This window comes from Anguilla anguilla, chromosome 2 (assembly GCF_013347855.1).
Source record: "Anguilla anguilla isolate fAngAng1 chromosome 2, fAngAng1.pri, whole genome shotgun sequence".
In the NCBI taxonomy this organism is placed as follows: Eukaryota; Metazoa; Chordata; class Actinopteri; order Anguilliformes; family Anguillidae; genus Anguilla; species Anguilla anguilla.
Window position 1 is genome coordinate 12567824 of NC_049202.1, and position 27970 is coordinate 12595793.

The 27970-nt window shown below is 40.8% G+C and overlaps 1 protein-coding gene across 1 annotated transcript; it reads right to left on the reverse strand.

Moving 5' to 3' along the window:
• Positions 1–878: 878 nt before the first annotated feature.
• Positions 879–3726, reverse strand: egr2b (early growth response 2b). Its single transcript, XM_035403065.1, has 2 exons — positions 3349–3726; positions 879–2853 (listed from the first exon to the last, which is right to left on the reverse strand). The coding sequence occupies exons 1-2, from the start codon at positions 3521–3523 to the stop codon at positions 1736–1738; spliced, it is 1293 nt and encodes a 430-aa protein (XP_035258956.1). The 5' UTR covers positions 3524–3726; the 3' UTR covers positions 879–1735.
• Between the last annotated feature and the right edge of the window lie 24244 nt (positions 3727–27970).

Genomic DNA, 27970 nt, shown 5'->3' on the forward strand with positions numbered 1-27970 from the left:
TTTTAAATAGCCTATTATGTAGAATATCCTAGATTCGAACAAAAGCGTCATTTGACTCCTTTTATCATATGATACAACTCTTATTTGGAAAGCTACAATCGACCAAAAAAATAGCATTTGTGTCGATGAAACGGTGTTTGTGTGAATATTTCGTGCAGAATTCTGGCATGATTTGTTAATTAGTTGAATCAGGCATTGTAGTGTTGGGCTAAAACAAAAACCAGCATCCACACCGTCCCTTTTCGGATATGATTGGCCACCCCCTACTCTAGAGGGTCTGGGGCCAATGTTTAAATAGCATGCGTAAAAGGCTAGATAATCAGCTGTTTCCATATTGCTTCAGGGTGTTTCACTTGACACTCATTAAACTGAGCACTCGTTATAGGGTCAAAATCTGCGCTCGTCTGAAGAACATAATTTAGGGAGACTTTTTCCCTATTCAACTCTTGAAAATCATACTTTGTGATGAATTCTGATAGATCAAACTTGTTAGCCTATAAGCAACTCATTATTGGTACACAAAACCTATGATAGGCCTATAGCCTATGCATGTCATCACATCCCTTTGAATTTAGCGCTTGATGGGAAATTTGCATACAGCAACATAGTCATCATCCGAATTCAGCATTAAAAATATAATGAATTTGCCAGTTTTAAGGAGGTCGCCCCGAATTGCCTGCACAGCGCACCACGGTGAGCCTGAGTGGGTGCTTGCACTTATGAAAGAAGTATAACTCATTGGTGTGTCCACGGGAAAATCCCCCATTCAAAACCTTAATTTTAAAATTTGTGTCTGAGTCGGCCTACTTCATTGTTGTGTTGTTTGTACTAATAGCAATAAGACTAATACATATTCTTATTATATTAAAAGGCAGTTCACGGTTGTTCAGAATCATTTATTTCTTTTTTAACTGACAAGCAAACAATGTCTTAATTATGCGGTCATTCTTGACCTCCGTTAGTGGTTTTGTTCCAAATACATTTATTTCAGTGGTATAAACATTGACAGCACACAAACGTCGAGTCGTCATAAGTGGTAAATTATTTACATTCCTTTTTTGGGCCTCTATGCTACAAATGAAAATAACACCAAACAATGTGTACAAAAATATATCATTCTAAAAATCGATATTAAATGACGAATATTATACATTTTAATTAAAAAGTTTTTGGAAATATGTACAAACAGATGGCGAAAACTGGCATGTCAAGGCACAACAAGGAAGAAAACGATCAACAAGCATGTTAACACCAACACGTTACATATAACATTACTTTTTCAGTTATTGCAAGTATGTCATCGTTAACATTGTTCAGTTTGACCCTCTATTCTGCAATCAATGCTGATGAAGGAAAGTTATTACAGCATAGTGCAAACTGTCATAGACCAATTTGTGACAAAAACAATTTTGTTTTTCTTTAATCTCCAAAATACATAGACACTTTACGTCTAGTGAATTGATAACAGCTTGCAGCAGGCCTATATATAAGTCGCCTAACAAAGTGCGTTTCAGTCATTTAACATTTGGCTGTAGCAAAACTGTCAAATTGAGCGCAGGGAAAGCGGTCGCTGGTTGTGCACGTGAAAGGAGAAAATACTGGCCTGGTATTTCGCACCAGCAATCAGTGTCTCCACTGCACTCGCTGGAGCATACAAAAACATCTACAAGTTAACTCATTACCCTTAATCACAGTCTATAGTACCATAGTTGTAATGTAGCCTATATAGTGTTTCTTATACTGCTCTGGAAGAGCATGCAGCCAACTGGCCAGTGCCAGAGGAGCAAATCCCTCCGGTCGAGGTGCTGATGCTGACAGACCGCTCTGAGTTCGTGTTTGTCGTAGAGGCGGCTGAGGATTTTCTTTCTTTCTGTCTGAGGTGAATTTTGGTGTGCCTCTTTCGTTCATCACTCCTGGCAAATTTCCTGCCACAGAAATCACAAGCGAATGGCTTTTCGCCGGTGTGCGTACGAATGTGCGTTGTGAGGTGGTCACTGCGGCTGAAGTTTCTCATGCAGATTCGACACTGGAAGGGTTTATGTCCAGTGTGAATTCGAATATGTCGGGTCAGCTCGTCGGACCGAGAGAACCTTCTGTCGCAGCCTTCTGCCGGACACGGATATGGTCGCTCGTGTACCGGGGTTTTACTTGGCCTGTTTGGGTATTTCCTTGGCCGCAGTATTGGTCTGAGGGGTAAGTTTTGGGGGCTGTAAGCTGTGGGTAACCTGGGTCCTTCTGAAGCTGGTCCTCCCAGTGTAAAATTCCTTATTGTATTGAGTGGAGTCAGTGGCGGTGGGACTCTGAATGACTCCAATGGACAGGAAAATGGTTTTCGGTCAGGGATAGACTGCATGTCCCGCTGGCAGGGTGGCTGGAAAAAACCAGCATAGTCTGGGATCAGAGGGAAAAGACTGCTGTCAGTGGTGGGCTTCGGCGATGAGTAGGACGGTGGAGGGTAAGAAATGGGACAGGTGGATGTTGATAGAAAGGCAGATGGGTCTTGGTACACCTCCCCGCAGCCAGAATAAGGTGGAGGTGGAGAGTAGATGTGATCCATGTCCGACTGGTTTTGCGCCATGGTGCAGCTCAAGGTGCTAGAAAAATGGTTTGGAGAAACTGAGGATGCCGGTGAGGAGGACGCTGAAGATGGCTGGGTCATGCCCAGGATCCCGGCGCTAACAATGTTAATGACGCCCTCTGGGTTCCAGTTACCTGGATACTGAGAATCGATGGAGAACTTTCCCATGTAGGTGAAAGTCTGGTTGCGAGGAGCCGGGGGCTGTGTGAAACTGCTGGCGTAAGACAAGTCGAGAGAGCGCTTTTCTGTGCTCATGTCCCCATTGATCAAGCCATCTGTAAAATAACACAAAAATAACGTACTGTTAGGAGCAAATCTCGGATAAAGCAATAAGACTTACGCATAAGCATGTTGCGCTCCAGCTCTTGCGTTTAACCTCAGTTTTGATTTGTTGGTTTGAATAGACAGTAAATAAATAAATAGATAAATACATACATACATACTAAGACAGGGGCTATAACAGGTATTATGAAAAATACTGTCTATACTATTATAGAACAAAAGGAACTGAACGCGTGTTCCAAGTACGGTGACCCATGTGGATGTATTAATTGACGCCAACAAAAAAAATATATTGACAGTAATTCCACGTGCCGGACTAATCAGCTGGTCTTTAAAACAGTCTATCACACGAAACTAATTGTACTGTGAATGAAATAGTGTTACTTTCAAACTCAATGTACTCCACACATAGGCGAATGTTCAGAAAGGTAAAAAGTTATAGCTGACCACAAAAGAAAAGCGTAAAAAGTTGTACTATTCAAGCTTACCTCCCGAAGCTCCACTAATGTGGTCGTAATGCCCACCTAAATCGGCATTTGGGAAAATGGTCACCGAAGTTGGCAATGATGTAGCGATCTCGTCCACGGAATAGATGTTCTCGGACAGAGGGTGCACAAAACCACTGAGAGTTACCGGAGTTTTCTCCAAAGTTTTGGCTGTCATAATTTACCCTAAAAGAAGCTTTGCGCTAACCTTCAGTGTGAACCTGTGTATTTATTACAGAGGATGGCTGTATGATTAAAACACCCAATTTCTCTTCCTTTAAGAGAACCGTTAGTACAAATTAGCCTTCATAGAAACTGCGGATAGTTCTCACTTTGAAGTTTAAATACACCAATATAAGCCTGCTCTCGTGGATCTGTTCATTGAATGACAGATCTTGGCTCTGAGAGTGGCACTATGTATTTATTGAGTGCCATTGAATGCGCCGTTACGTCACTGACCATACTAGGACTGGGTGGTTTGAAGAAAAAATGCGTTGCGCTTGGATTGGCTTTAGACTGAGTGACGACATTACGGAATACTTGTCAATGGAGAGAACCCTCAAGTGACAACTGCCGTTCCGATGTCAATAGAAATATGTTTTTGCAGAAATTATAAACAAGAATAATCATACAACATGCTGAGATAAAGGTGGTTAGATACCTATATTTGCTGACATCTTTGCCAATAGGTGCGTGAATTATCAGTAATAATCAGTACAATACCGAGTTTATTTCTCACACGCTATGAGGAATTCCGGTTCATTTCTCACACCATAAATGGTTTTATCCGGCGAGTGAAAATACACCCATATGTACATATATGGAGCCCATTCCGGAATATGAGCGTCGGAAACGAACGAGTCTTGCCGAGCACAGAAACACCGCTCAGCTATCATCAGAAAACCGCAATCAAATGAGTCTCAATCACGGAATTTTCTCCTTTTCTGAATTACTGGCGGAAAGTGTATGAGGCTTATTTGAATATGTTTTTGGAAAGTAGACTAGGCGCTCTATTTATACAGTAGGAAGTGGAAATTACGTTCTATCAAACACGTTGTTTTGCTAAGCAGGAAATCCACCAATGGAACTATCATCTAATTATGCAGTAGCCTATCTTTTACAAAATTATTTTCAAAATATAGTATTTTATTATTTAACCTAATGTTAACAGCACTGTATACGTCTGTGAAATGATGATGATATGATTATGATGATGACGATGATGAAGTCGATGATGAAGTTGATTATATTGATGATGATGATGACGACGATGATGATGATGATGATGATAATTATTATTATTATTATTATTATTATTATTATTATTATTATTATTTACAAAACGATGTGCAATTGCACGTTGTAATGATCATTAGCTCCCATTCTCACACGGTCACCACCCAGTGGTATGTAATGGAACTGACAATTGAATGAATGCAGCGCAAAGTATAATTTCAGTAGATATACTGAAGATGAAGCGGTTGAGCTGAGTTTTGTTTCCAGATTTCATTACAACTAATTTACGCATACCTCCGTATAGTTTAACTAAACGTTATTAAAACCCACCTTGTATGCCTTATATACGATTTGTTTTAAATTCGTGTAATGAAACGAGATGTTAAGGCATCCCTTTAGAACAAAATGTTGTGGGTATACACATTCTTACCATCACGTTGCTAAAAATAGAGAGAGAAAAACATTTCCACTGTGAAAGGTGATAGAAGCGATGCTTAAAATATAGAAGCGTGCATGGCTTGGGCAGTTATAAGAAAATTCCCCCGTGGGTTGAGAAACTTCTGAAGCTTAATAAAAGAGACGGGGGAGGGGGGAGTTGAGGGGGCCGGATTTAATTTCCATACAAGTCCAGGATACAACAAATGCCCTACATATGTGACTAAACATCTTAACCATTTTTTAAATTGTATTTAGATTTTTTAAATGCTGCAGTGTTGGCTACTGTGCTTACTGCGCCTATAATTACACTTGTACTATGTGTGGTAACTGGCATACAACTGCGTAGCTCTCAGTCGAGCGCACTCGGTTCGCGGTGCAAATGCCCTACTTAACTTTTATCTTGAATATATGAATTTATTTAGGGACAACGTAAATAGCAGTCCAATCACATTCCCATTCTATGATGGAATTTAAAAAAGGGTCGCTTTTAAATTCGGAGCCTACCCGTACGACGTTTTCAATCTGAGTGCTAACGAGAAACACAATTTCTTTCATTTGGTCATTAAAATCGCTTTGGACGTTCTTGTTAAAAAGCTGAGGTGACGCTTCCAACTTTAATGTGGCGTTAAATAAACTAATTGTGTGATATCAACTGAAAATTGTCTTAGTCCTTGATGTAGGCTATCTGGAATAATAGTGAAATATGAAACAATTGATATCATCCTTGTATGAATAGGCCTACTTAGTTTAAATTGTGTAGTATGTTGCATGTAATTGAAAAAAATGTGGACATTTTCACGTGGGTAACAACCTAAGGGACATGACGTCAACTTTAACCAGGCTACCACATTTTCTACAAATAGTTACAACCACCAAAACCGGTGATAATGTTTGTATCTCGGTTTGTGGTGGTATCCACCTACCCGTTTCCTAGCCCGCCAACACAGTGCGCTTACTATTCTACATCCACCAAAATTTCTACTGTACATCTCAAACTCCGTTACAGTACGAAAAGATAATGACTGACAGGTGAATAGTCCGCATCCATTTCTCTCACGCAGGCCTGCTAGTAAGACGCAAAAAGGACTGCTTTAACAGATTTGATCTAGTAAAAAAAACTGATCAGGTCACCACATATCGGCGACTTGGTCTTTTATTTCAGAGAAAGCCATTGGGGAAAGAACGCCGCATACAGAGCACACGCAGTTTACACAAATCACGCTGAAGTCAATGAATGCTGTCAATGCACACTCAATTAATTTCGCGCACGCCAAACACTTGCGTGCGCTTTTCAGACTTGTCCATTTTAGGTCTATCATTAGACATACTGGAATGGCTATGAATAAAACACATCCCATTAGCGTTCGGTTTTGTTTCTTGAAAAATACTGCGATGTCACGATGTAGTTGACACAAATCGTGTTACCGTATTAGCTATTCAGTCTGTGAATACCTAGACCTTAATATACAGCTTAATATAGGCCTGCGCTTTTTCTGACCTTAAACCAGTGATATGATGTAATGTGATGTGTGGAGGAAGACATGGTCATTTCCCCTCTTATGTTGGCGCAGTTGATATGGCTATATAAGGATTTGTCATGAGTGACAAAATGATTGTTCGCTAATTATATGCCATCATCAGCCCAAGATGATGATGCTCGAATAAATTAACATGTTGTCTTCAGGAAATTCCCAAGGTAAATTTTGTACTTTTTATTTGGCATGCAATATTTCAGAATGATACTTGCTATAATATCAACAACGAGAAACGTCCGATAACGACAAGGATGAACTGTCAATCGTTATAAATCAGATGATGGAATCAAAACGCTGCGCAAACATGTGCTAATATAATATAAATAGGCTTCTTAATGACTAAAATCACACCAAATAGATCATACTGCTTGGTGAACATTCAATTTAATTTCAAGTTTTGAATACCAACTTGTATACTTCTGACTGAAAGCTACATCATTTTTGTAACTACATCCTCCTCTGGCCTTCTCAAACCACATTCCATAAATGTTCCTCTGCAAATGAGGTTTTCAACGTCTCCATGTATTCCTGAAAGCCACACTGTTTAGTAGTCTACATTGATCAGTATTGCCTTGTTCTAAATCCGGGGTGTCCAGTCTTACTCGAAAAGGGCCGGTGTGGATGCAGGCTTTTGTTATAGCCCAGCACTAGCACACATAATTCCACTTATCAAGGTCTTGGTCGAAGATCATGATTAGTTAATTAGTTGAACCAGGCATCGTAGTGCTGGGCTAAAACAAAAACCTGCATCTACACTGGCCGTTTTCAGATACCCTTGTTCTAAATGTAACAGAGGGCAGGCTGTGTCACACTGTAGACGACACACATTTACTCATGGTGTGGTGCCCTTTAGCGCCTTAAGGTGATTGCCAGCGTTAGGCCAAAAGTTCAAAACAAAATTGGCATGCGCAGATATAGACATTGGAGTAAATTGAAAAAATAAGAGCATGTTATTTAAAATGGACAGTAGGTACGTCTTTACGTAAGGCTGAATATGGTGGACCTTTTCTACCAGTTATATTGGGGTAGCTGAGTCATCAAAACCATTCAACGTGAACCAGTTGGACTGCAATTGGAAGAAATGATGAATAAGCTCTTGTCCATCTATTCACTTTTATTTCTCAAAAGTTGCTTTTCTTTGTAAGTGTTTTTCTGTTGTGGGCTTGATCCTACGTAAGCATCTTTGTCAGCGAAGCCTCTTTTCACATTATCTGAAATTGTCTTTCCTAAATTCCAGTACTGGTACTGCAAGAGTTTCACATCAAGTCAATACAATACCCCCAAACATGATTCATACTGTAACAAAGGGAGAAGGGGTAGATGAAAATGAGTTGCAGCAGCTTTTTAAAAATTTTTATACATAACTGCCAGAATATTGCTTCCTTTAAAATTATGCAAAAAGATGATCCTAAATGTATAATTGGTTGGGAAAAAAAATCAGAAATAAAATCAGATAATCAAATAAATAAATAAATAAAAGAAGCCGGGTCATGTTGCAGATTTCCCACCATAGTAAGCGCTGCAGGAGTACAGCGTTGTTCTGCTTGTCATTTTTTAAATTTAGTGCTTTTATTGAGGTTAAATGCAGCAGATTTTTTTATTGGAAAGGTTTAAGGTCACCTAGCTTGTGTGTGTGTGTGCCTGTGTGCGCATGTGTTTGTGTGTGTGTGTGTGTGTGTGTGTGCGTGCACGCGTTTTGTGTGAGTTTAGAATGCCCGCCCACATCTGCTGTGTGACTGTTTCTGTGAGCCTCTATTTTTCCTAACTACAGCTATTAATACACAGTATCAGCCTTTGGTCCAGGCAGACAACAGACACTTGTTCCTGTCATCATTTTCACAATCACTTCAGTTCTTTCACAGTATGAATGCTACCTCTGTGCTCTGTGAGCTAACTGGAAACTTCTCTTTTATCAACACATTTAAGTTACATTAAAGACAGTGTGTAATGAAAGGGAGAATATTAAAATCAACAGAATGGTTAAGGAAGTCTCTAGACTGAGTTGAAAAAAAGTGTAAGTGACTGTGTAACTAAAATAACGAATGAGATCGAAGAGGACTGTGGCACAAGCTTTCACTTTCATCAAGTATGGAGCTGACTGACTTTTGTCTCCACCTAAGTTACGATCTGGTGCATCATTCCTCAGAGATGAAAAACATCATTATAACATAAAAACATTCTCTTGTCATGTATGACTACAGTGAAAAATATGGTGCTGCTCAGATGCCAACACAATGAGAATTCCTCCATGTCACTGCCTTCAGGTAATAACTATCATTCAGGTGCAATACACACCAATGATGTATACCTGTTTTAAAAATGTATGAATTATGATAATCTCCCTTGTCTGGTTGTTTTGACTATAGAAATCTGTGCACCAGCTCACTAAAGCAGCTAAATATATATGTCTGGTGAGGCTACGCCAAGACTTCTGATTTATCCACCCGTCACTTTCTAGCCTGTATCTGGAAGCCAGAGATCAGAAGATGCACCACTGCCTCCCGCCCCTTCACCTTTCTTTCTGAAACTCCCAGCATTTATAGTTCCAGCCAGCACTTCCTGTGCTATTCTGGCACCTCAGTGTTTTTTCTGACACCTCCGCTAACAGGGTTAATTCCCACAGAGATACTGTCATTGCCATTACTGCCCTTATATGTCTTTTTGGCCTGTGCTAGCATCTCACATTAGAGGCTATGGTTGTACTATGGGTCTGAATGTAAGACGGTAGTCACTGTGCCTTACATTCAGAAAGATCCCGAATGTAAGGCACAGTGACTACTGTCTGTTTTTTTTTTTTTTACGAAGATGTTCAGTATGTCCCCCTACCCGACTCCCTGCCATTGAATATGGTATATCTCATACAATCCACAGGTTTTAGCTTCAAGTTAGTGAGCCAGTATACACCTATGTAGGATTACCAACAGCTGCATTACCTTGTGCATAAGAGCTGTTGCAGTTGCAGCCACACCAGTCCTATGTGATGCAGGTTTAGTCATACCATTACCTAGGGGTGTACTGTACTAAATACCAAGGTGAACCAAAAGACACTAACGCGGCCTCTCTGGCGTAGGAAAGAATGAGCCTCGTCTCCTTTCCGTTTCCACCCCGCATCTCTCCCCGCCTTTGGGTCGGCCGCGGGTCTCTCTCACTCCGCCGCCGCCGCCGCAGCTGCTGCCAGTCGGCCACGGCGGCTTGTAAAAGATTGCGCTCCCGGGCTTGCTGCGATAATGACCGCGCCCCGGCCAGGCCGCTGCGATAGCTCCGCAAATCACCCGGGCGCTCAATAGTGCGTTAGGGGAGACAGGACACCGCATTAACATCTCTCAGGGCCATTTGTGAAAGGGGCTCCCGCGTCTGCCAGCCGCGGCAGCATTTTTTACCCGTAATAGCAGAAGTGTGAATAAATACAGCCAGTGTTTATGTGACAGGCCGGTGACAGAGCTGCCCTGGCCATGTTGATTAGAGGGACGTGTCGGGCCCTGATAATGGGGATAGCCCTTTAAACATTGTCGCAGAGCCTGAACACCCATAATGAGGCAAAGGTAATGAACCTGCTCCCTTTACAAGCAATATTAATTGCAATCCTGTCTCACAAGACACCGGCGATAGATAATCTGACCAATCTTCAAGGCTATCAAATAATCATGAAATTTTCTTTTTAAAATGTAAATTGTCTTGCTTTATGAGCTATAACAAACGTTCTTGCTTTTCGGAATATTGATGTATAGTTGATCTATATTTTGAAGTATGACACAAATTAAAGCTTTTTATTAGGGTAGTATTTTGCACGTTAACAGCATGGTTTTTTGTAAAAGGCTGATTCATGAACTGAAGTATAACATTTCAATTGACTTCATAAACATTCAGAAACATCTTTTAGTATGAAACAGTCCCATTTCGGTCAGTAAGTTAACAATGCAAAGTACACAACGCTTTCCATAAACAGATGTAATGGCCATAAAATTTAATACACAAAAAAATTATGAACAGTTGGGGGGGAGATCTTGCAAATGACACCATAAATGAATCACACATTGGAATATTTCACATTTTCAGGAATTTTTGCATCCTCCTCCCCTGCGAATTAAATAAGGAAACCGTTTGAAATGCTCTTGTCTTTTGTTGAACGCCCACAGATGCAAAAATGTTTGCACGCTGTGCAGAAGCAGGCCCCTCTTGGCAGATGGGGCCTGTCCTGCCGAGTGGCCATTGGCCGCAGAGCACTGGCCGTCCCCGCTGAGGCCGCTGGCCCTTCTGTACGCCGCTCCCACGCGCCGACGGCCGCTGAATTCAGGAGCTTTTTGTCTGCGTGCGCTCGGTGTCACCCGGGGCCAAACAGCTACTGCACATGACGATTAATCAAGCGACCTTTTCTCATATTGCTCTCCCATTGTTTAGTTGTTTTTTGTTTAGTTTTTTTTTTTTTTTTGTTTAGGCTTACTGGCACTAGGCAAAAACCGTTCTAAATTCCAGTGGATTTAGATCATGGCAGGATTCTTTAGTACTTAGTACTCTAGTATGCCAGTCATAGTCTAAGCCCTATGTAAGATATCTGGGTATGTTGAGGGGGATAAATTTTACTTTGTCAAAGGTGATGAATGACTAACAATGTTCATAAGTTGATAAACAATTGTGAGAAATATCTGTGCCACGGTTCACTAATTGGTCTTCAATGTGGCCCAAGATCACTTCCCACACACAGAGTTCACAAAGTTTTTAGAGGTTTAAAATTATTAAAATAATGAGGTCAACCCGTCAATAGAAGAACTGCTGAACGAGTGCACAATGAGAGATGTAATGGGAACGGAACGCGGGGCATAGACTTTCCAGGCCCTGGTCAGGCATAAGGCAACGCTGCATAAAGCCACCTGTCACAATCCACCCACATAATTCAAATGAGGTTGTCACTGGGCAGTGACGGGACACTAACCTGCTCTTTTGGTGGCTCTAGGTCACATGACAACCAGTGGGAGATTCCATGCCACTGGTATTGATTCTTTCTTGAGTGGGCGGTTGTTTTATCTTTGCGGCTCTATAGTTTTTTGTTTTTTTGTTTTTTTTTGTAAATTCTCAAAACCTAAATGTAGTTTGTGCTATAAATGTATCAGATTGGAAAAAATGACTTTGGTAAATTATATTATGATGGATAGAACATTATGTAGACTGTAAAGAATACTATAAAATATTTGAAAAAGTATGCTTTTTTTCAATTCTGCGTTTACTTTGTGTTCTAATAACCTTTAGTGTAAAATTTGCCCAAAAATAAATATGAGTATTTGGTCAGGGTTTTTAGTTAGCTCTCCAGATGAGTTTTAAGCCCTCACTGCAAGAGTTTTAAAAATAATTTCATCACAATATACATTAGCATTATATATGATCCACATTTAAATGCTTTTGTTGCATATACAAACCACATTTATGATTATTCACATTAAATTATGAAATATTTAAAAAGCAATAAGATAAAAATGAGAAGTATTGATTTCCAGTTAACTATAAGCTCATATACAGAAAGTTGCCTTTTCACTGCAAATCCATCAATCTGTTAACACTTCTGCAACAAGAAACACTAGCCATTACTTTCATTTTTGGATAATTCTTTCCCTCCCACCTGCATATTCCCCATAGCAATAATGACTAGTGTGTGCGTTGGGAAGTGGATTGCAATTGATATTATATGTCTAAACAAATTGCAGATTTGATTGATTGCTATGGAGAATATTTTATACCACAAGAAGTGCACTAATTAAATAACTGAATATAATAGTTACATTTGGTAATAAGATACACCGTCATTATCGCAGAAAAAAAGTTGTACCCGGTCCAATAATACATTTCAATTACATCGCATTTAGCTGTTGAAGAGGCTTTGTGGATGAGCAGTCAGCATCACCCAACAGAGTTAGATGAAACACTAGCACGGAGAGGAAAAAAGTTGGAACAAACATGCAAGCAGAATTATCAGGTTCGGTGGGATAGGTTGCGTACTCACATTGTCAGCTTGGTGGGGGGGGGGGGGTGAAGAAAAGTCTCAGTGAGTCTTCATGGCAAGAACATCTCCGAGCTCCAACAGCAACAAAGTGCAGGGGGAGATACTCCAGGGATGGTTGCTCCACCACATCTGATAATCTTTCTGCAAGTGATAATCTATATTCTGGTACTTTGAAAGGAGGGGTATATGAGTTTTTTTTTTTTTACCCCCCACCTCCTGGAGTGCAGCAAAAAGAAAAACAACAACGCAAAACAAGACAATGGGGGGTGCTCTCGGCGCACAGTGCGTCTTGACATTGAAATTGTCATGGTAATCGAGTCGATTGAGGGGCTGAGGGGCTTGGGAGAGGCAGGGGCACTTTGATAGGGCGCTCTGTAGGTGTAGCTGTCACTCTCACACCACGCTCTGGGCGTGGACCGGTGGCCATACTCTCCCTCATTTCAAACACCCACCAGTCCGGAAGCCCAGCGCACAGCGGATTGAGCACCATATGGAGATGATGTCACAGTGTATCTTGGTAGTAAGGTTGCTACAAAACGCTTAAATTCCAAAGTGAATGTCATGATGGGTCAAAAATGACTGACAAAGATACTGTTGATTCTTCATAGTTTTCCAAGATGAGGTGTCCTCTTGAATTTAGATGTGCGGTCCAATAATATTAGTTTATTAATAAGCACATGTTTCGATTGTTTTGTTGCATGTTGTTTTTTTATAGATAGTTCTGTATTTTCTAAATAATGTTTTTTCCTCAGCATGGCCTTGAAAGCTGTATGGTTTGAGTTGTAGTTGTAATTTTGGGTATCAAAATTTAGTGGGGGTAAATTGAATTTGCATTTGCTACTAAGCTCTGACTTTGAGTCACAAGTTTACATAAATAATGCATTTTCTTTTTTAAACGTCTTTCACAACATGAGTTTGCCCATTGAAAATAATGTTCAATAATTATACTATTGCTTACCTATTGCTTTAATGCATTATTTAAATGTAAAGATATAATGTTGTTGCAAGTTATGTTGAGCATTCTCCCCAATCCTTGCATCCCCCTCGCTGTCCTCCCCATCACTGTTCTATTTAAAGAGCTGGAGCAGCATGGAACCTTGTGGGGCCAGTCCTGAATTTGCATAGGAAGGTGAATAATGTCTTTCCTGATCACTGGTATCTTCCATTTAGTTTTTAATGTTAAATGGAATGGCCAGGCCCTGCAGCGAAAGTCAAGATCATGTAGTGACTCTTATCACTTCCTGTTATCTGAACGAGACACCAGCCTCTTTCCCCTCAGTGACCACAGGAATCAGGGCAAAGGAGCATGGCTACATTTATCAACTGCATCCAATTCATAGAATAGAAGGCCTTCTGTAGGTATAAGATTATGCCCTTAACAAACATCTCTCTAGTGTACTGGTTGTGTATGCTGAAAGCATTCTCAAAAATCATCAATCATCATCCTCATGGTTCTCAGACCTGTCTGCATGACAGTGTGAACCGTGTTTAATCTATGACAAATATATGACACATATTCACAGTTGCATAATTATTACAGCATATTGTGCTATATATACACAACATGATATTCTTAAAGTCTCTGCGTGTTCTCTTCCATATTTCAGCTCATTTTTAGATCATTTGAGCAGCCTGGACTTAGAAACCAGAGAAGTAGACAGGCCAAACGACTAACAATGTTCACACAGTTTAGAGTGTTAGTGTGCTACTGGGTTACACACAACAAGGCAGATGAGATGAGACGGTGGAAACTAGTTATTAGCTGGCACTTTCCACCGCTCTCCAAGCCCACTCTCAGAAAACCCGCCGTCCGCTCGCGAACCTGAGAGCACGCGGAAACACCGCCGGAATGACAGCCCTGGTGTCAAATTAGATCCCGCCATTTCGCTCATTAGAACCCCTCTCGTTCCGCCATTGACATTTGGCTTCTCTATCATCACGAACGGCCATTAGCGCTAATGTTCCTGTTAAACAACGAGGGTACAAAAAAAAAAAAAAGAAAAAGAAACATTTTTCTACGGTTTGCTCGTGTCATCGTCAGTCGCTCATCAATAACCATTTAGAGGCAGTAATGCCTTTCCAGCCCCATCGTGCACGGTTTGGGGTGCCAAATGAGCCCTGGCAATATGAACCGTCGCCGGATCGAGAGGGTCTGGGATTTTTGGCTGTCAGTTACAGTGTATTGAGGTGATGCTTCATGCAGGCCCAGGAGGCAGACTGTGTCCAGAGGCTGCATTGTACGATAATCAGTCACTCTGAGGGCAAAGCTGATGAATGTACTCGTATACCTTTTGTATTTCCAAAGCATTCACAAAGTTTTGTGGGTGGGGGTGGGGGTGGGGGGTGGGGGGGGCATTTTAATTCTGCTTGCAATAAAATGGTGAACCCAGTGATTGCTGCTTCTCCCAACAGCTTGGTTAACTTGGCAGTCATTTAATCATTGACCTTTGTCAATGGTCTAATGCTCACGGAGTCATTGCTAAATCTGGTGATTTTCTCCAAAGGGTAGACAAACCAAAAACCACTATTCTAGAAGATTCAGACTCCTGGAAAGTATGTAACTATGAGGTTTGCATCATCATCATCATCATCATCATCACCATCGTCGTTATCATTGCCATCAACCCTTGAAGTCAAATCAAGACTAAGTGAATGCTCAGTTATTTTATTTACAAAATACAGATAATATGTACAATAGTAAATATAATACAAATAATAGTTTAGTACACATGACTGGTTAGTTATATAGTTATATATCGTGTGTACCATAAAATATCATATTGTATGAACCATCTTGAAATACGTAATGGGCAAAAGTGCTTTTGCAGAAAGACACCTAGAAAGTTGCGTGGGGAAAATGGATACCTCCTGGGTATAAAATATGCTTGTCAAATATGCAAATATGCAATTCAAGTGCTCAAACGCAGAAAGTCATTGCACAAAATGAAATTTAGTTACATCACAATAGGTTTGATAGAAGCAGTCATTACTGTACAGGTGGATACAATTCCATTGCAATGGGTGGCAATCTAACGCTTTACTTTTACTATAAGAAAGTAACATCGCTGGCTTCTGTCAATTCCTGCATTCCATTAAAAATAATATTTAAAAAATGAACAAACAAAAATCACATAAACTTGACTGGAGAGAGAAATTAGATGGCATGACATAGTTCCACATGAAACAGATTTATGCAGGAGGACATTAAGCAAATGGTATCATTAAAGTGTTTAATCTTCACCTGAGAAGAGTTCAGAATTATTATTCATCAATGCCCTGTGCAGCCTCTAAGGACAGGACGAACGGCAGGCTAAAGTAACAAATGGTCCGTTTAAATGGTTCTTTAATTTAGTGGCAGCCTTCAGGAAACATGGGACCTTGTTAAAGTCTGCGCTCTGCCTCAGCCTCAGTCAAAGTTTACCCATTAAGCGTCAGATCAGTCATCTTTGCTGCGGTCAGTAATGAATTGTGTGCACCGGGGCTATTAGGTCTTTATGAACCGAGAGCTCTCAAATATTAAAAACTGTCATTAAGATGCCCTCAGAATCTTTGTGCGTTCGTGTCTAGCCTAATGGGGGAATTGTACTTCGGCAAGTCGAAAAACTGCACCTCACAGTTTTTATTTTGCAAGACAGCTCGCATCCTACCCAGCATGGCAGACCTAAAAGGATATAATGCTTGATTATAAAGTTAACCTATGTAGAGCTCAGCTATACGTTAGTGTATGCATGCATTTACACACATTCACACGCACACATACACATACACACAAACACACACAAACACACACACATACATACATACAGACACACACACTCACACACACATACACACACACATGCACATGCACACGCACACACGCACACATCTTTATTTATTTAAGAAAATGCACTAATCAATCCCAGAAGGTCCCCGGAGGCCCATTTAACCAACACCATAATGCCACTGCTGCCTCAGCCATCCTCGGGCAAGCGTAGTCACACTAATGTTTTGGGAGGGAGGGCCCACAGCGATGGCTGGCCAGTGTGACCTTTCCCTTATACTAGAGCCGTGCTCTCCTTTCTCACCTGTCACACTGCGGAGCGCTGCTGTCCACAGGAGATCCCCTTCACTGATCATCCGGTCCCTCAGCTCCACCAGTGGGTGAAGGTTCACATTGTGTGGGCGGAGCCAGACGGGACCCAGCGAATAGGTGTCAGAGCTGGGTTGGAGCAGTGGTATCTTCACTCATGGAAGTTGATGTCAGCCTGTTTAAAAATAATAATAATACTCCGACTATTTAAAGTTGTGTGGATATTAAAGGCCAGAAATAAAAGGTTAATAATGATATTTTTTTAAAAGTGAGTTTGAGAAAGCAGACCATTAACCAAACCAGAAAAATGTAAAACAATATTTATAACAAAAACGTAAATTAAGACAATCTCAGCTCTTTTTCATTTTAGATAATTTGAAATGTTCGAAAAATGATATTTTATTTTGATCCAATATTGAAGCATATGACTCTAACCATCAACATAGGGGTATGAACACGTTTTGATTTCAATCTATTAAAAAAAGGTTCATTCTTGGATGATATTTAAGTTTAAGTTTATAAAAAATCTTCAAAGCCCTTCCTTGTGAAGAGGAAGTGCTGATTAGGATCATTTGACAGGGCTGACAGAAGCAAGATACCCTGGTGTTGGGTAGGATGACACAGCCCACTCTTCTCTCCCACCACACCCCTGTCACCCTGCTCTTAGTGCACCACCGCTGTCCTGCTCCACATCCATCGTGGACAAAAATCAATGTTGTTTACATTAACGTCAAGCAGAACAGCTGTTAAACAACCACCCCCCTCCATCACCACCCAAAAAAAAGGAATTCTAACATGGATTTAGGTATCGCTTGACATTGACTTTAAATGATTTCTTTGCCTTTTGTTTTTATTCCAATGAATCCACTCGCACAGCTGCTGTATGCGTGTTTATTCAGATCTGCGCTGTAATGGTTTTGTTTTAAGTAAAACATTTCCTTTCATATCATCGTGCATTAGACGTACAGTACCGCCCCAGAAACGGGGAACCACAACCAGGTTGCATAGGCATCATCAGAGTATGTGGTCGGGGCAGCCCGATCACCGACGCTGGAGAGGGGCAGAGAGCTGGGCGTGGCCCGCCCTGGAGGAGCGCGCACAAAGGCCCAGCGGCAGGCCCTTTCTCCTCCGCCTGCCGAGGGGGCAGCACCACCTGCAGGGCCCGGCCCACCTCCGTGCGCCCCGGCGGCGCTTTCCAAATGATGATTAATCACTGGGGGGAAGAGCGGGCCCTGACACGGGGATAATGGCAGCCAGGGAGAGAGAGCCGGGGCTGGGGGAGAGGGACCTGGTGGGTGCTTTCGCTCCGGCATGGGTGGGTGGGTGGGTGGGTGGGTGTCCCGGGAAGATGGATGACCTCTGTGAGGGCCTGACGGTTAGGAGTCCTGTCATTAACAAGAGAAAAAGACAACAACAAAAAAAGGAGGGGGGGTGGAGTTGGGGGGGGGGGTGGATGTTTGAGTGTATGTGTGTGTGTGTTTGTGTGTGGGTGGAGAGGGGTGGGGATTTGGGGTGGAGAGACAAACTGATGTTACACCTAAAGTACAAAAACAAGGTTACAATCAGACAGACTGACTGACATATTTGAAGGACATTTACAAAGCAGTCAAATAACATAATTTAAACACATTTAAACACATTTAAAATAATAATAAAATTGCATTAATTAAAATAACAATTGTCATTATTTGAAATTTAACAAAAAAAGATTTTAAAAATGATTATATTCGGAAATGTTTTCCACGTGTTTTCCATATTTTAAAAATATACCCTTTGGATATAATATTCCACCATATATTTAAATGGTTTACTCTTAGCTTGAGTTTACATCATGGTGTAGCAGAATTCAGTTTGTGAATTTCTTTCTTGGACTTTTCTCCATTTCTGCTGGGGTGGGGTGCTGAAGAGAAGCATCTGACAGTTACAAATGAAGCTGCAATTTATTATTTTCCAGGGAATTCAGCGGAGTTTACAGATTATGGTAGAAATGAAACCCAGCCGTGTCGCTACTAATTTGAAAGGAGATGAATCACAGTGCCTAAACCAAGAGTCATAGCAGACAATTATATCAGCACCAGTATCAAACTCTATTTTCCACATGGAGGGGCCTAGTGTGTTCTGGGTAATAACGCTCAGGCAGAGCCCCCATTAAGACAATTCTCAGATGAGAGGCTCATTAACGTGGAAGAATATTCCTCCCATTTTGCGTAATTTTATAAAATGTTATTGCTTTGACAATCCCATTCTTTAATGGAGCTAATAATGCCAAAAGTTTATTGGTAAATGAGTGAGTTTCAGAGTTTTCCAGCTAGTGTTCAGTTTCATTCAGGGTACTGTTACCTAATTCGCAAATCTCTAATGACCCAGCCGTGTTAATTAAACATGGGAGGAAAAGCACGGTGTTTGCAGATCTGCTGATCCCTGTTCACAACAATGTGCTTACTGTTATGTGCCTTTACAAGGTTAACCTTCTGGCATACATTCATAAAAGTAATTAAAATAAAAATTGGCCGACTCTATGTAAGAATTTACATCACTTAGTAAATTAAAGATGTCTTCTTCAGTACAGTGTCCAATGTGTCTCATAATCAATAAAATGATTAGAATAAAAAACTTTTTTATCCAGACATCAGATAAATGTTATCCTGTAAGTATTTAAAATATACTAAAGAACCTTAACAGTAGCCCTTTACAAATATTCAGTATGACCTTGTTCTTGTTTTCCTTATTTGGGTTTAGCAGTCAGTTTACTTGATTGACTGACACCAATTAATAATCAAATACATATAGATGATACTGCATTGCTCCGTTTTGTACTTCCTATCCCAGATAAGAATTTGAAATAGCATCCACTGTATTATGTTATTGTTCAGTTGCAATGCTCACTACATTAATATGTTGTCATCCCACTGTATGTATGCTGACATGCTGACTTGAGCCTGTACTGTGGAATACCCACAAGTCACCTAAGATATAGCATTACTATTTAGTATTTAGAAATATATTTGAATTGTCTGCATGCAGTGCTCCCAAAGAACAATTTAAATGACTAAAATGGCTACAGTTTTTCTGATTACAGTAATTTACTAAATTTAATTTATTTTTTGCTCCAGTGAAGTTCGTGTTCTCACGGACATGCTTGCTGGCTTTACCAGCGGAAGTAGGCACTAATGGTAATCCAGATGTGCATATCACAGAGCGGGTTTGCGATCCAATTGCTCTCGATGAGAGCGTGTTTTGTGCATCCATTCCATGCTTCAAATGTCTTTCTTCTTTCCGACAGAATTCATTAAAGCTGACATTGTGTAGTAGTTAGAAAAACCTCCTTGTAGCTTCTATTCATATCGTCGAACAAGGACCCGGCCACTCAGTGCAGCATTAATGTAGCCACGAGTATGCCATTTTGCATGGTGAATCACTTTGCATATCACAGAAACTCGGCAAGCCGGCGAGCTGCCATTATCACATACTTTATCTAATGCTATCAAGGAAATGAAGAGCACAACAGAAATGGGAGAGGTAGAGTCAAAACACAAAGCCTCCATTTGAACAGATGGAGCTGGCCAATGACGCGGAGGACAAAAAAAGTTTCTCATCATGGTTGCTTCTTGTCATTTTTTTTTTTTTTTTTTGCCTTTCAGTTTTTGTGGACTGATCCAAACGGAACAGAGAACATAATTCACCAACTTCCTTCTGACCATCGGTGGATAATCAGTGGAGACCGGATGTTCCAGGACTCTGTTATCACACCTGACGAATGTACTTTTTTTGAGACAAGAGTTGTACTGGAAGACATCGAAGGCTCAATGAAGTCATTATTATATCACAGAAAACACAAAAAAAGTTATAATCCCAAAGTCTATATTTGGAATAAGGGATTATGAAATTATGGCATGTTTAATATGTTTACAGTGGTCTGTACCTTTGCATTACACTATTACAATACTGTACATCAAACCCAAAGTTTGAAACATTGGTTAATGTCACCAATTGATGTAATTTACTGTCAGAACATTTCTTTTGCTGTCAGCATATTTTCTTTGATTGCTAAACCCCCTCTTTTGATTGATCTCAATCTATTCTAGTCCGACTTCTCGCAGTTTCCACCTACTCCTTCCACTTCCTCGAGCTCTGCGCGGAGCTCAATTTTGCCCCGAAACAGCGAAAAAGCACAAACCAGGCAATTCTCTCTCAAAGGCTTCGCCATCTTGTTGTGTTCAGTAAAACAAAGAAGGTGTGATTGATGCCCTTGGGGCGAGACAGCTCCAGCAGCCGCGTGGCCAAAAGCGACCCGCGTCTTTTCCTGTTTGTCACCGCATGCTCCAGGATGCGCTGCGGCCCTTCCGCAATGCCCGCGTGTTAATGTTCAACCCGGGGCAGGAAACGGACCTCGCGCCCGTGCCGGGGCGGGGGCGAGGGATCCTCCAATCCGTCACACCCGCCGCCCCGCCCTCCTTCGCTCGCGCATGTACTCAGCACGTAACGCGCCTCGTCCAATTAGCCCTCCGGGTGCTCCGTCTTCGTCTCTGAACGTCCCGGGTGCAGCGGGAGAAGGAGCTGGGCTTTCCCCGACAGACCGTGACGGAAGAGCGCTTGATGGGCCTACAAGACACCATGCGGCCCGGGACCAGGCCGAGTCGGCTAATGATCCACCCCTGCGGCCGCCGGTATCGTATGGGGGCCCGACTGTCCTTCCTCTTCCCAGACAGGAAGTCTCAAACCGGGCCGCAGTGCCGAGCTACGCCGTCTGGCCACCCCCTGCTGTGCTCCACACGCGCCTGTGGGAGGCAAAGCTGCTGATGGAGCCATCAGAACCCGCAAGTCAGTCTTTTTTAGAGGAGCTTAACAGGTACTCATTTAGAGATGGCCAGTAATTATCCTTTGTGCTCCCAGAATTCACCAAACCCATGTTCTTATTTGTTGAAAACTCCTGATTAAAATGTAGTCTTGGCAGAATATTCTTTCATAGTGCTCCACGCCAGGTTTACTTCTTAATTCTTCTTAGGCTCTGGCACCGCAAGTTTTCCAGTTGGCCATATTGAGTACAGTTTTTTTCATCTTGTCAAAAGCAATATTTTCCCAACAAATGTCATTTCTTGAAGGCAAATATTTCAACCACAAAAATGCATCCATATGTGAAAAGGCAAAGCAGCAGACCTTACATGTATTTGGTTTCAATTACATTTTGTGTTAACTGGATAGTTGGCTGTTGATTTCGAACATGGAGTTAGATGCTTGTGGATGTCTTATCCCAGACTGATAAGGTGAGGTGATACTTGGAGGAGAGGTGCGGAGGTAGGGTTCCAAAAAACTTGTGGACAGTTGGGGTATGAAAAGAGGATTGATGGAGAAAACAGCCAATTGAACTAGTGCAGCCAAAACAGAATGGCCTTTACACTTGTTGCTAAACCAGTTAGGTGTGTTTTGTATTAAATTTCCTTACCTTCACTCTTTCATTTTTTCACTACATTAAGATCTAGAAAAGTAAATTACATAGCAAGTCAATAATTCCATGTATGTTGGTTACAGAGGCTGAATAAAGCTGTTTTCTCAACTTTTTGTAATGTTACTTTTTTCCAGGGCAAATACTTTTTTGATTCATTATTTGGTTATGACTATACTCATAAAACTGATTGTTGGTAAAACATACTTATGTAAAAAAAAAGTTTATTGTACCCAGGCCAGAGTGGCAAAAGGAACTGTGCGTGCCTAGGACCTGTGGTGAGCACGAGGAAACCCATACTTACAGTAGTGGCGTTTTCTGACAGAAAGAGAGGAGGAAGGAAAATATGTGCCCCAACAGGTAAGGCACAGTAAATATCCTCTAATTTAACTGCCAACCGTGACAGCTCCCTCCGCCTCTATGCACAGAGATAAGAACCGGAAGACCAGGTCCTGTTTGTACTGCAGTAGACCCGCGACCCTCAGTGGTGACGGGGTAAGCTGCCCTATCTAAATGATTTGATTGGTGTCACAGAACCTATCCTGACTTTCAGACAGCTAGGTAATTAGTCTAAATCAAGCAGTCAGTTTATCTGTGGGTCATGTGGTCTTTCATGTTATTACAAAGCACACCTTGAAAAATTAGACATGCCATCATTAATGTCTTTCATGTCTTGTCTCTGAGTCTGCACGAATATCTCCAGTCGCATGACATTAAAATGCATATCGGTGCATGCTGCAGGGTCTGCCACCGACGAAATCGAACAGAAAAGGCATGCAAATCAGGAGAATTATCAATCAGTGAAAACTTCAGAGTGTAAGGATAAGGAAAATCAGGAAGAAGCTAAGAGGCAGACAAGGAGGAATCCCCTAGCACTAAACTAAGGCATGTTATTAGAGAACAATATTGATTTTGACGACTCAGAGCTTCTGCTGTAAGACCAGACTGAGAGATATCCTCCCCCGAAATCGACCCATCGTCCCAGCCAACAATTCCGCGATGGGGAAATTTAAAGGAACTGAGAGTTCAGCAGAAGTCAATCATGTTGTGGTCTTGAAAAATTTAATCAGAGATCAAGAAAATAAAAAAACTGTGAAAATGTGTAAAATGTGATTTGTTTTTTGATAACACTAATAGGATGTTGATTTAAAACTAGAAATCAGCTAAGATTAGTCCAATACAGAAGAATTTCCACCTGTGCAGTATGCTATCAGTATGTTTGGCCATACAGCCTGTGCATGAAACTCATCTTTCTTGGGCCTGTCTTGGGCACTTGATTCATGGGGCAAGATAGATTTTTTTCAAAATAAGAAGTGTTCTTTAACGAATCCAGTGAAATGGCAGTGCCAATTGTTAATTCAAACACATTTCATAACGCACCTTGTGTAGCAGCTGCCAACTGATAAATAGAGAAGTGGAAAATGTATTTGAGAGCAGCATTAGAGAAATCTAATGCATTTTCACACAGCCAACCCATTAGAGAAGAGAAAATATTGTCAGGGTGGATTAATGTTTGAGAGTCATCATTGAATCTAACTGTAATGGAATTACTGCCATCCCTGCTATTGCAACATCCATAAAGATGTCATCATTTGAAGTGATTGTAACTCTTTAAGCTGCCAACAAATAATATGGAAATATATATGGATCTATATTTTACCGACAATCATTACAGGAAATGGATCACAAAGGCCTGCATTGGCTTTGAAAAACCTAAATAAATATCTTTCTTAGACTACATGTATTAACACTTTTTTTGGAGAATGGCTCATCATTCCAAGGTTAATAATGAAAAATGGCGAAAGCTTTATATCAATAAAGTGATCTCTGTAGAGGATTTTCAAGTTTGAAAAATGCTATAACATATTGAATGAAATTGATTTTGTTCCTCAACGGTGCAATATCAGAGTGGTTGGGTAGACATTAACTTCAAACATCACACCGGTTTCTCCATTCTTTCCACAAAAGGAAAATGGGGATAAAGGGCACGGTTGGGCATGTGTGGTATTGTCTATTTTTTCTATCTCCATCTTGATTTGGCAAGTGCTCACAAGCAACAAGACATTTCACGACTGACATAAGAAAATGCGTAAACTTTCAAACAGAAGCGCCTGCTGTATGGTGCTGAAATTCAAAACCAATTTCCTCATTTCGGGAGCATAATGAAGAAAACAAAACAATAACATGTGTAATCGAGTAATCTGGCCCCTGTAGTGGAAGTTTAGCCTGTAATGATGTTTTCCTTTACAGTGTTCCATCTCTCTACAATTAAAAATAGCTAAAAAGAACTGAACCGGCTGTATTGTATTTCTTTGTTATCTTGATGCAAACGGTTTGAATCCCGTCTTCTCTCCGATGACTGAAAATCCAATAAATACCGTAGCTCTTTTCCCCAACTGGCTCAGGTGTGGAGTAATTTACATTTTTATTTACAAGGATGAAATTTCTTGAGAAAAAAATGAAGTAGCGGAATTATCACATGGGACACAGCAAACTTCTGGGGCACTTGCTTGTCAGCAAAATATTTGTAAATGAAACATAATTCTTTTAAAGGCAGAAAATATTAGGACAATGATAATAGACCATTGATGTACATGTATATACCAGTATGTGTGTGTGTGTGTGTGTGTGTGTGTGTCTGTGTGTACAGTATGTTCAAAGAGCATGTATGTATAGACACTGCATTGCATTAACCAACAAAGGGTCTGACCAAATGTAAACCTGAGCTCATCGGTCTTCACATTTGTTTACAATAAATCAGCCATTTAATTGCACACATTTTATATCAATATCATTTAACAGTAAATGACAAGCGAAACACATCATATCACTGGACAAACAAAATTTTAATCACACAATTGGAATATACATTGCTAATTTTCTGCTCAGCAATAAAAGGAATGATGAACTGACATCCCCTTCAGTGTGTGAATAACACTCTTATCTATCCACCGGGCACCCTGTAAAAAAAAAAAACCTTGTCATTTAGATTCAACCCCCATTAGAAGACTGGATTAAATCAATTATGCCTTAAAACAATCTAGGCCAAAATCCCTGTTGTTTCTTATCAAATTGTATCTTTATTTTAATTAAGAGCTTATTGTGTTCTATTTTACATCAAAATTAGCTGCAATTTTTACTTTCCCTATTTTTAACCAGGTAGATCAACCCGAGAGCTCAAATTGTTTTTGCAGCGATGGTCTGGAGAATTAGAAATACACAAAGAAAGCCTGAGTGTGTTGGCTACTTAGAACTCTTTTGTCTCAGCCTCAGTAGCCTGGGGTACAGTATAGCATCTGGTATGTAATACCTGAAGTCTGAGTGAAGGCTCCATTATGAATGTGACCTCACATCTTATTCTCAGTAATTTTACGCTATGTAGACTGAAAGGTGTAAAATTCCCCTCTTAAAGTTATTCGTGAACATGACTCAACGAACCAATCTGGGCCGTGTTTCACAAAACAGGATTACTGAGTTAACTGCTGGATAACTACACTGAGTAATACCTGGAACCCTCCCAAAGCTGGAACATGGACTCAAGTAAAAAAGAGCTGTTTCGGGTTTTACTGTCAACACTGCAGTTATCCAGCTAACTCAGTTATGCCAGACCTCTTCTGTTCTGTTCTGCTCTAGTACCTCTTGGCATCATGCCCCTGTCCCACCTCCTATCTGTTCTGCTACCACCACCCCCCCAGCACCACCCCCCTCAATAGACACACACAGGTTGTGGACTGAACTTCCCACGACAGTCAGAAATTCTGCCTCAGAATAGCAGAAGCGACTTCTGCTATTCTGAGGCAGAATTTCTGACTGTCGTGGGAAGACTCACCTCTTAGACATTCTTTCTGTCTTTTTTTCATTCTTTTTTTTTGAATTCATATTGGGATAATGGCATAAGCATATCTAGTGGCACTTCCTTTTGTTACAATACATATTGTGTGTCAGGTTAATATTATCCTTACTGATTATAAATGAATTATAAATGGGCCCCCTGTGTCTTCTCAGTCATATAGCATTTTTGTGACTAACACTGATGTTATCCACTTCTGTACGTCGCTCTGGATAACAGCATCTGCTAAGTGATTGTAATGATAATAATGAATTCTTGTTGCCTGACAGAGTGGCATAAATTATATGGGGCAAAGCTGCCATGGACAAATACTCCAGACTACAAATAACCAGAGATTATTGCATGTATTCCTATGGAACTGCACTGATTATTTTCTGAATGCGCAAATTCCATGGAGGCCTTCGGCCGATCTAGTTAATTTTCCCACAGCTGCTAAAGACAGACACAACTTTACTGCTCACTCCCATGCCCATTGCACTTATCCACAAAGTCCTCAGCTTTACAGCCATTTTTCTCCTTTAATACCGCCATTTGTTAGCCGGGGCCTGCACAAGTGAATGGCATTCAATTAAACTGATATTAGCAGCCCAGGGTTGACTCTGGCCTGATTTCCTCCTACTCTGCTGTAAAAACATTAGCGGCTTTCTTATTTTTAATTGGAGACAGTAATGTCCTTTTCCTCCCACTCACCCGCAACTAAATGAAAGACTTTGGTGGCTAAATTCCCCCTCATTTACTCCTACCCAACTGTAACACCATTAGATGTACTTTAGGGCAGATATTGTTTCCAATCAATTTTATTCAGAGGAAATGTGAGCTCACAAGCATCATTACAAGGGAGATAATGAAATCAAACAAGATATTTGTGCATGCCCATGATGTGGACGCGGTCATTTCGGAGTGTTATTAAAAGTGAGCTCGCTTTTATTCTCTGCAGATCTCCCTCAGAGTGATGTTCTCTGTGAGTGAAAAGATGTCCCTGAATTAAAGTGTGTCCCTGACTCTTAGTTGAAAAATATGGTTCGAAACACATGAACTGAGAGAGAGAGAGAGAGAGAGAGAGAAAGAGAGAGAGAGAGAGAGAGAGAGAGAGAGAGAGAGAGATGCATTCACACAAAGTTGGTGGTTTTCTAGACCTCAGTTGTGCAAAAAAAGATCAGCCAGACTTCACAGTGAGTGGAAGTGCAAAGTGAGTAGACTGTGCATGCTCAACAGCAGCACCACACCAACCGTCAGCCGAACGCAACCTTCATGTCATCTCCAGCATTGTGCGCTGGCAATCTGACAGCTGGATAGACAGACAAACAAAAACAGCCGTGGGTGACTGAGGAAAATCCCCTTTCTCTCTGCGCGGCTCCTGCAATGAGTGGCTTGCTGTTTGGCATTCAGTCGAAGTGCTTTTCATAGATGGGATTTTCTTAATGTGCGCCGATCAGAGCAAAATTTCCAATAGAGAGGTTCTTTTTTCCCCGTCTTTGATGTCTTTGGTGCCGTTTTCACAGCCTAAGAGATTCTTCTTACTGCCAGGCGTTGTTTTATAAGAAGTGTTGGAATAATTAGCCCTGACCGCCAAACTGTAATATTACACTGGTGCGGCCTCCACCCTTGAGCTGCAACCATAATTCTTATTCACACATTTTTGTAAAAATGGCATTTTTATTCACCAGTACTCACAGAGCTATTTCCCTCTACTAAGAATTCCCAACAATTCATATTCATACTCTGGGTCTTCTTTCCTTCAGTTCTTCCTGAGGGACAGTTTTAGCACAGACTAGCCCACTACAAACTCAAGCTAGAGTCTGTATCGAGTTTTTTTAGATATACTTTTTTGTGGCTGGTTAAGAACTTTAAGTTTAAGAACATTCAGCACACAACCCTTATACTAACTGAAGCAATCTTTTAAGATCATATACAATAACTAATTGGAAGAACCTAAATGTTCTGCTTGATTCAGGACATTATTTCAGGGAAAAAAATAGATAGCTCTCAAATTATTTGTTTATCTAAACAGTTTAGAAACATTTAAAGCGCACTAATGAACTACTTGAAATGACTGGCC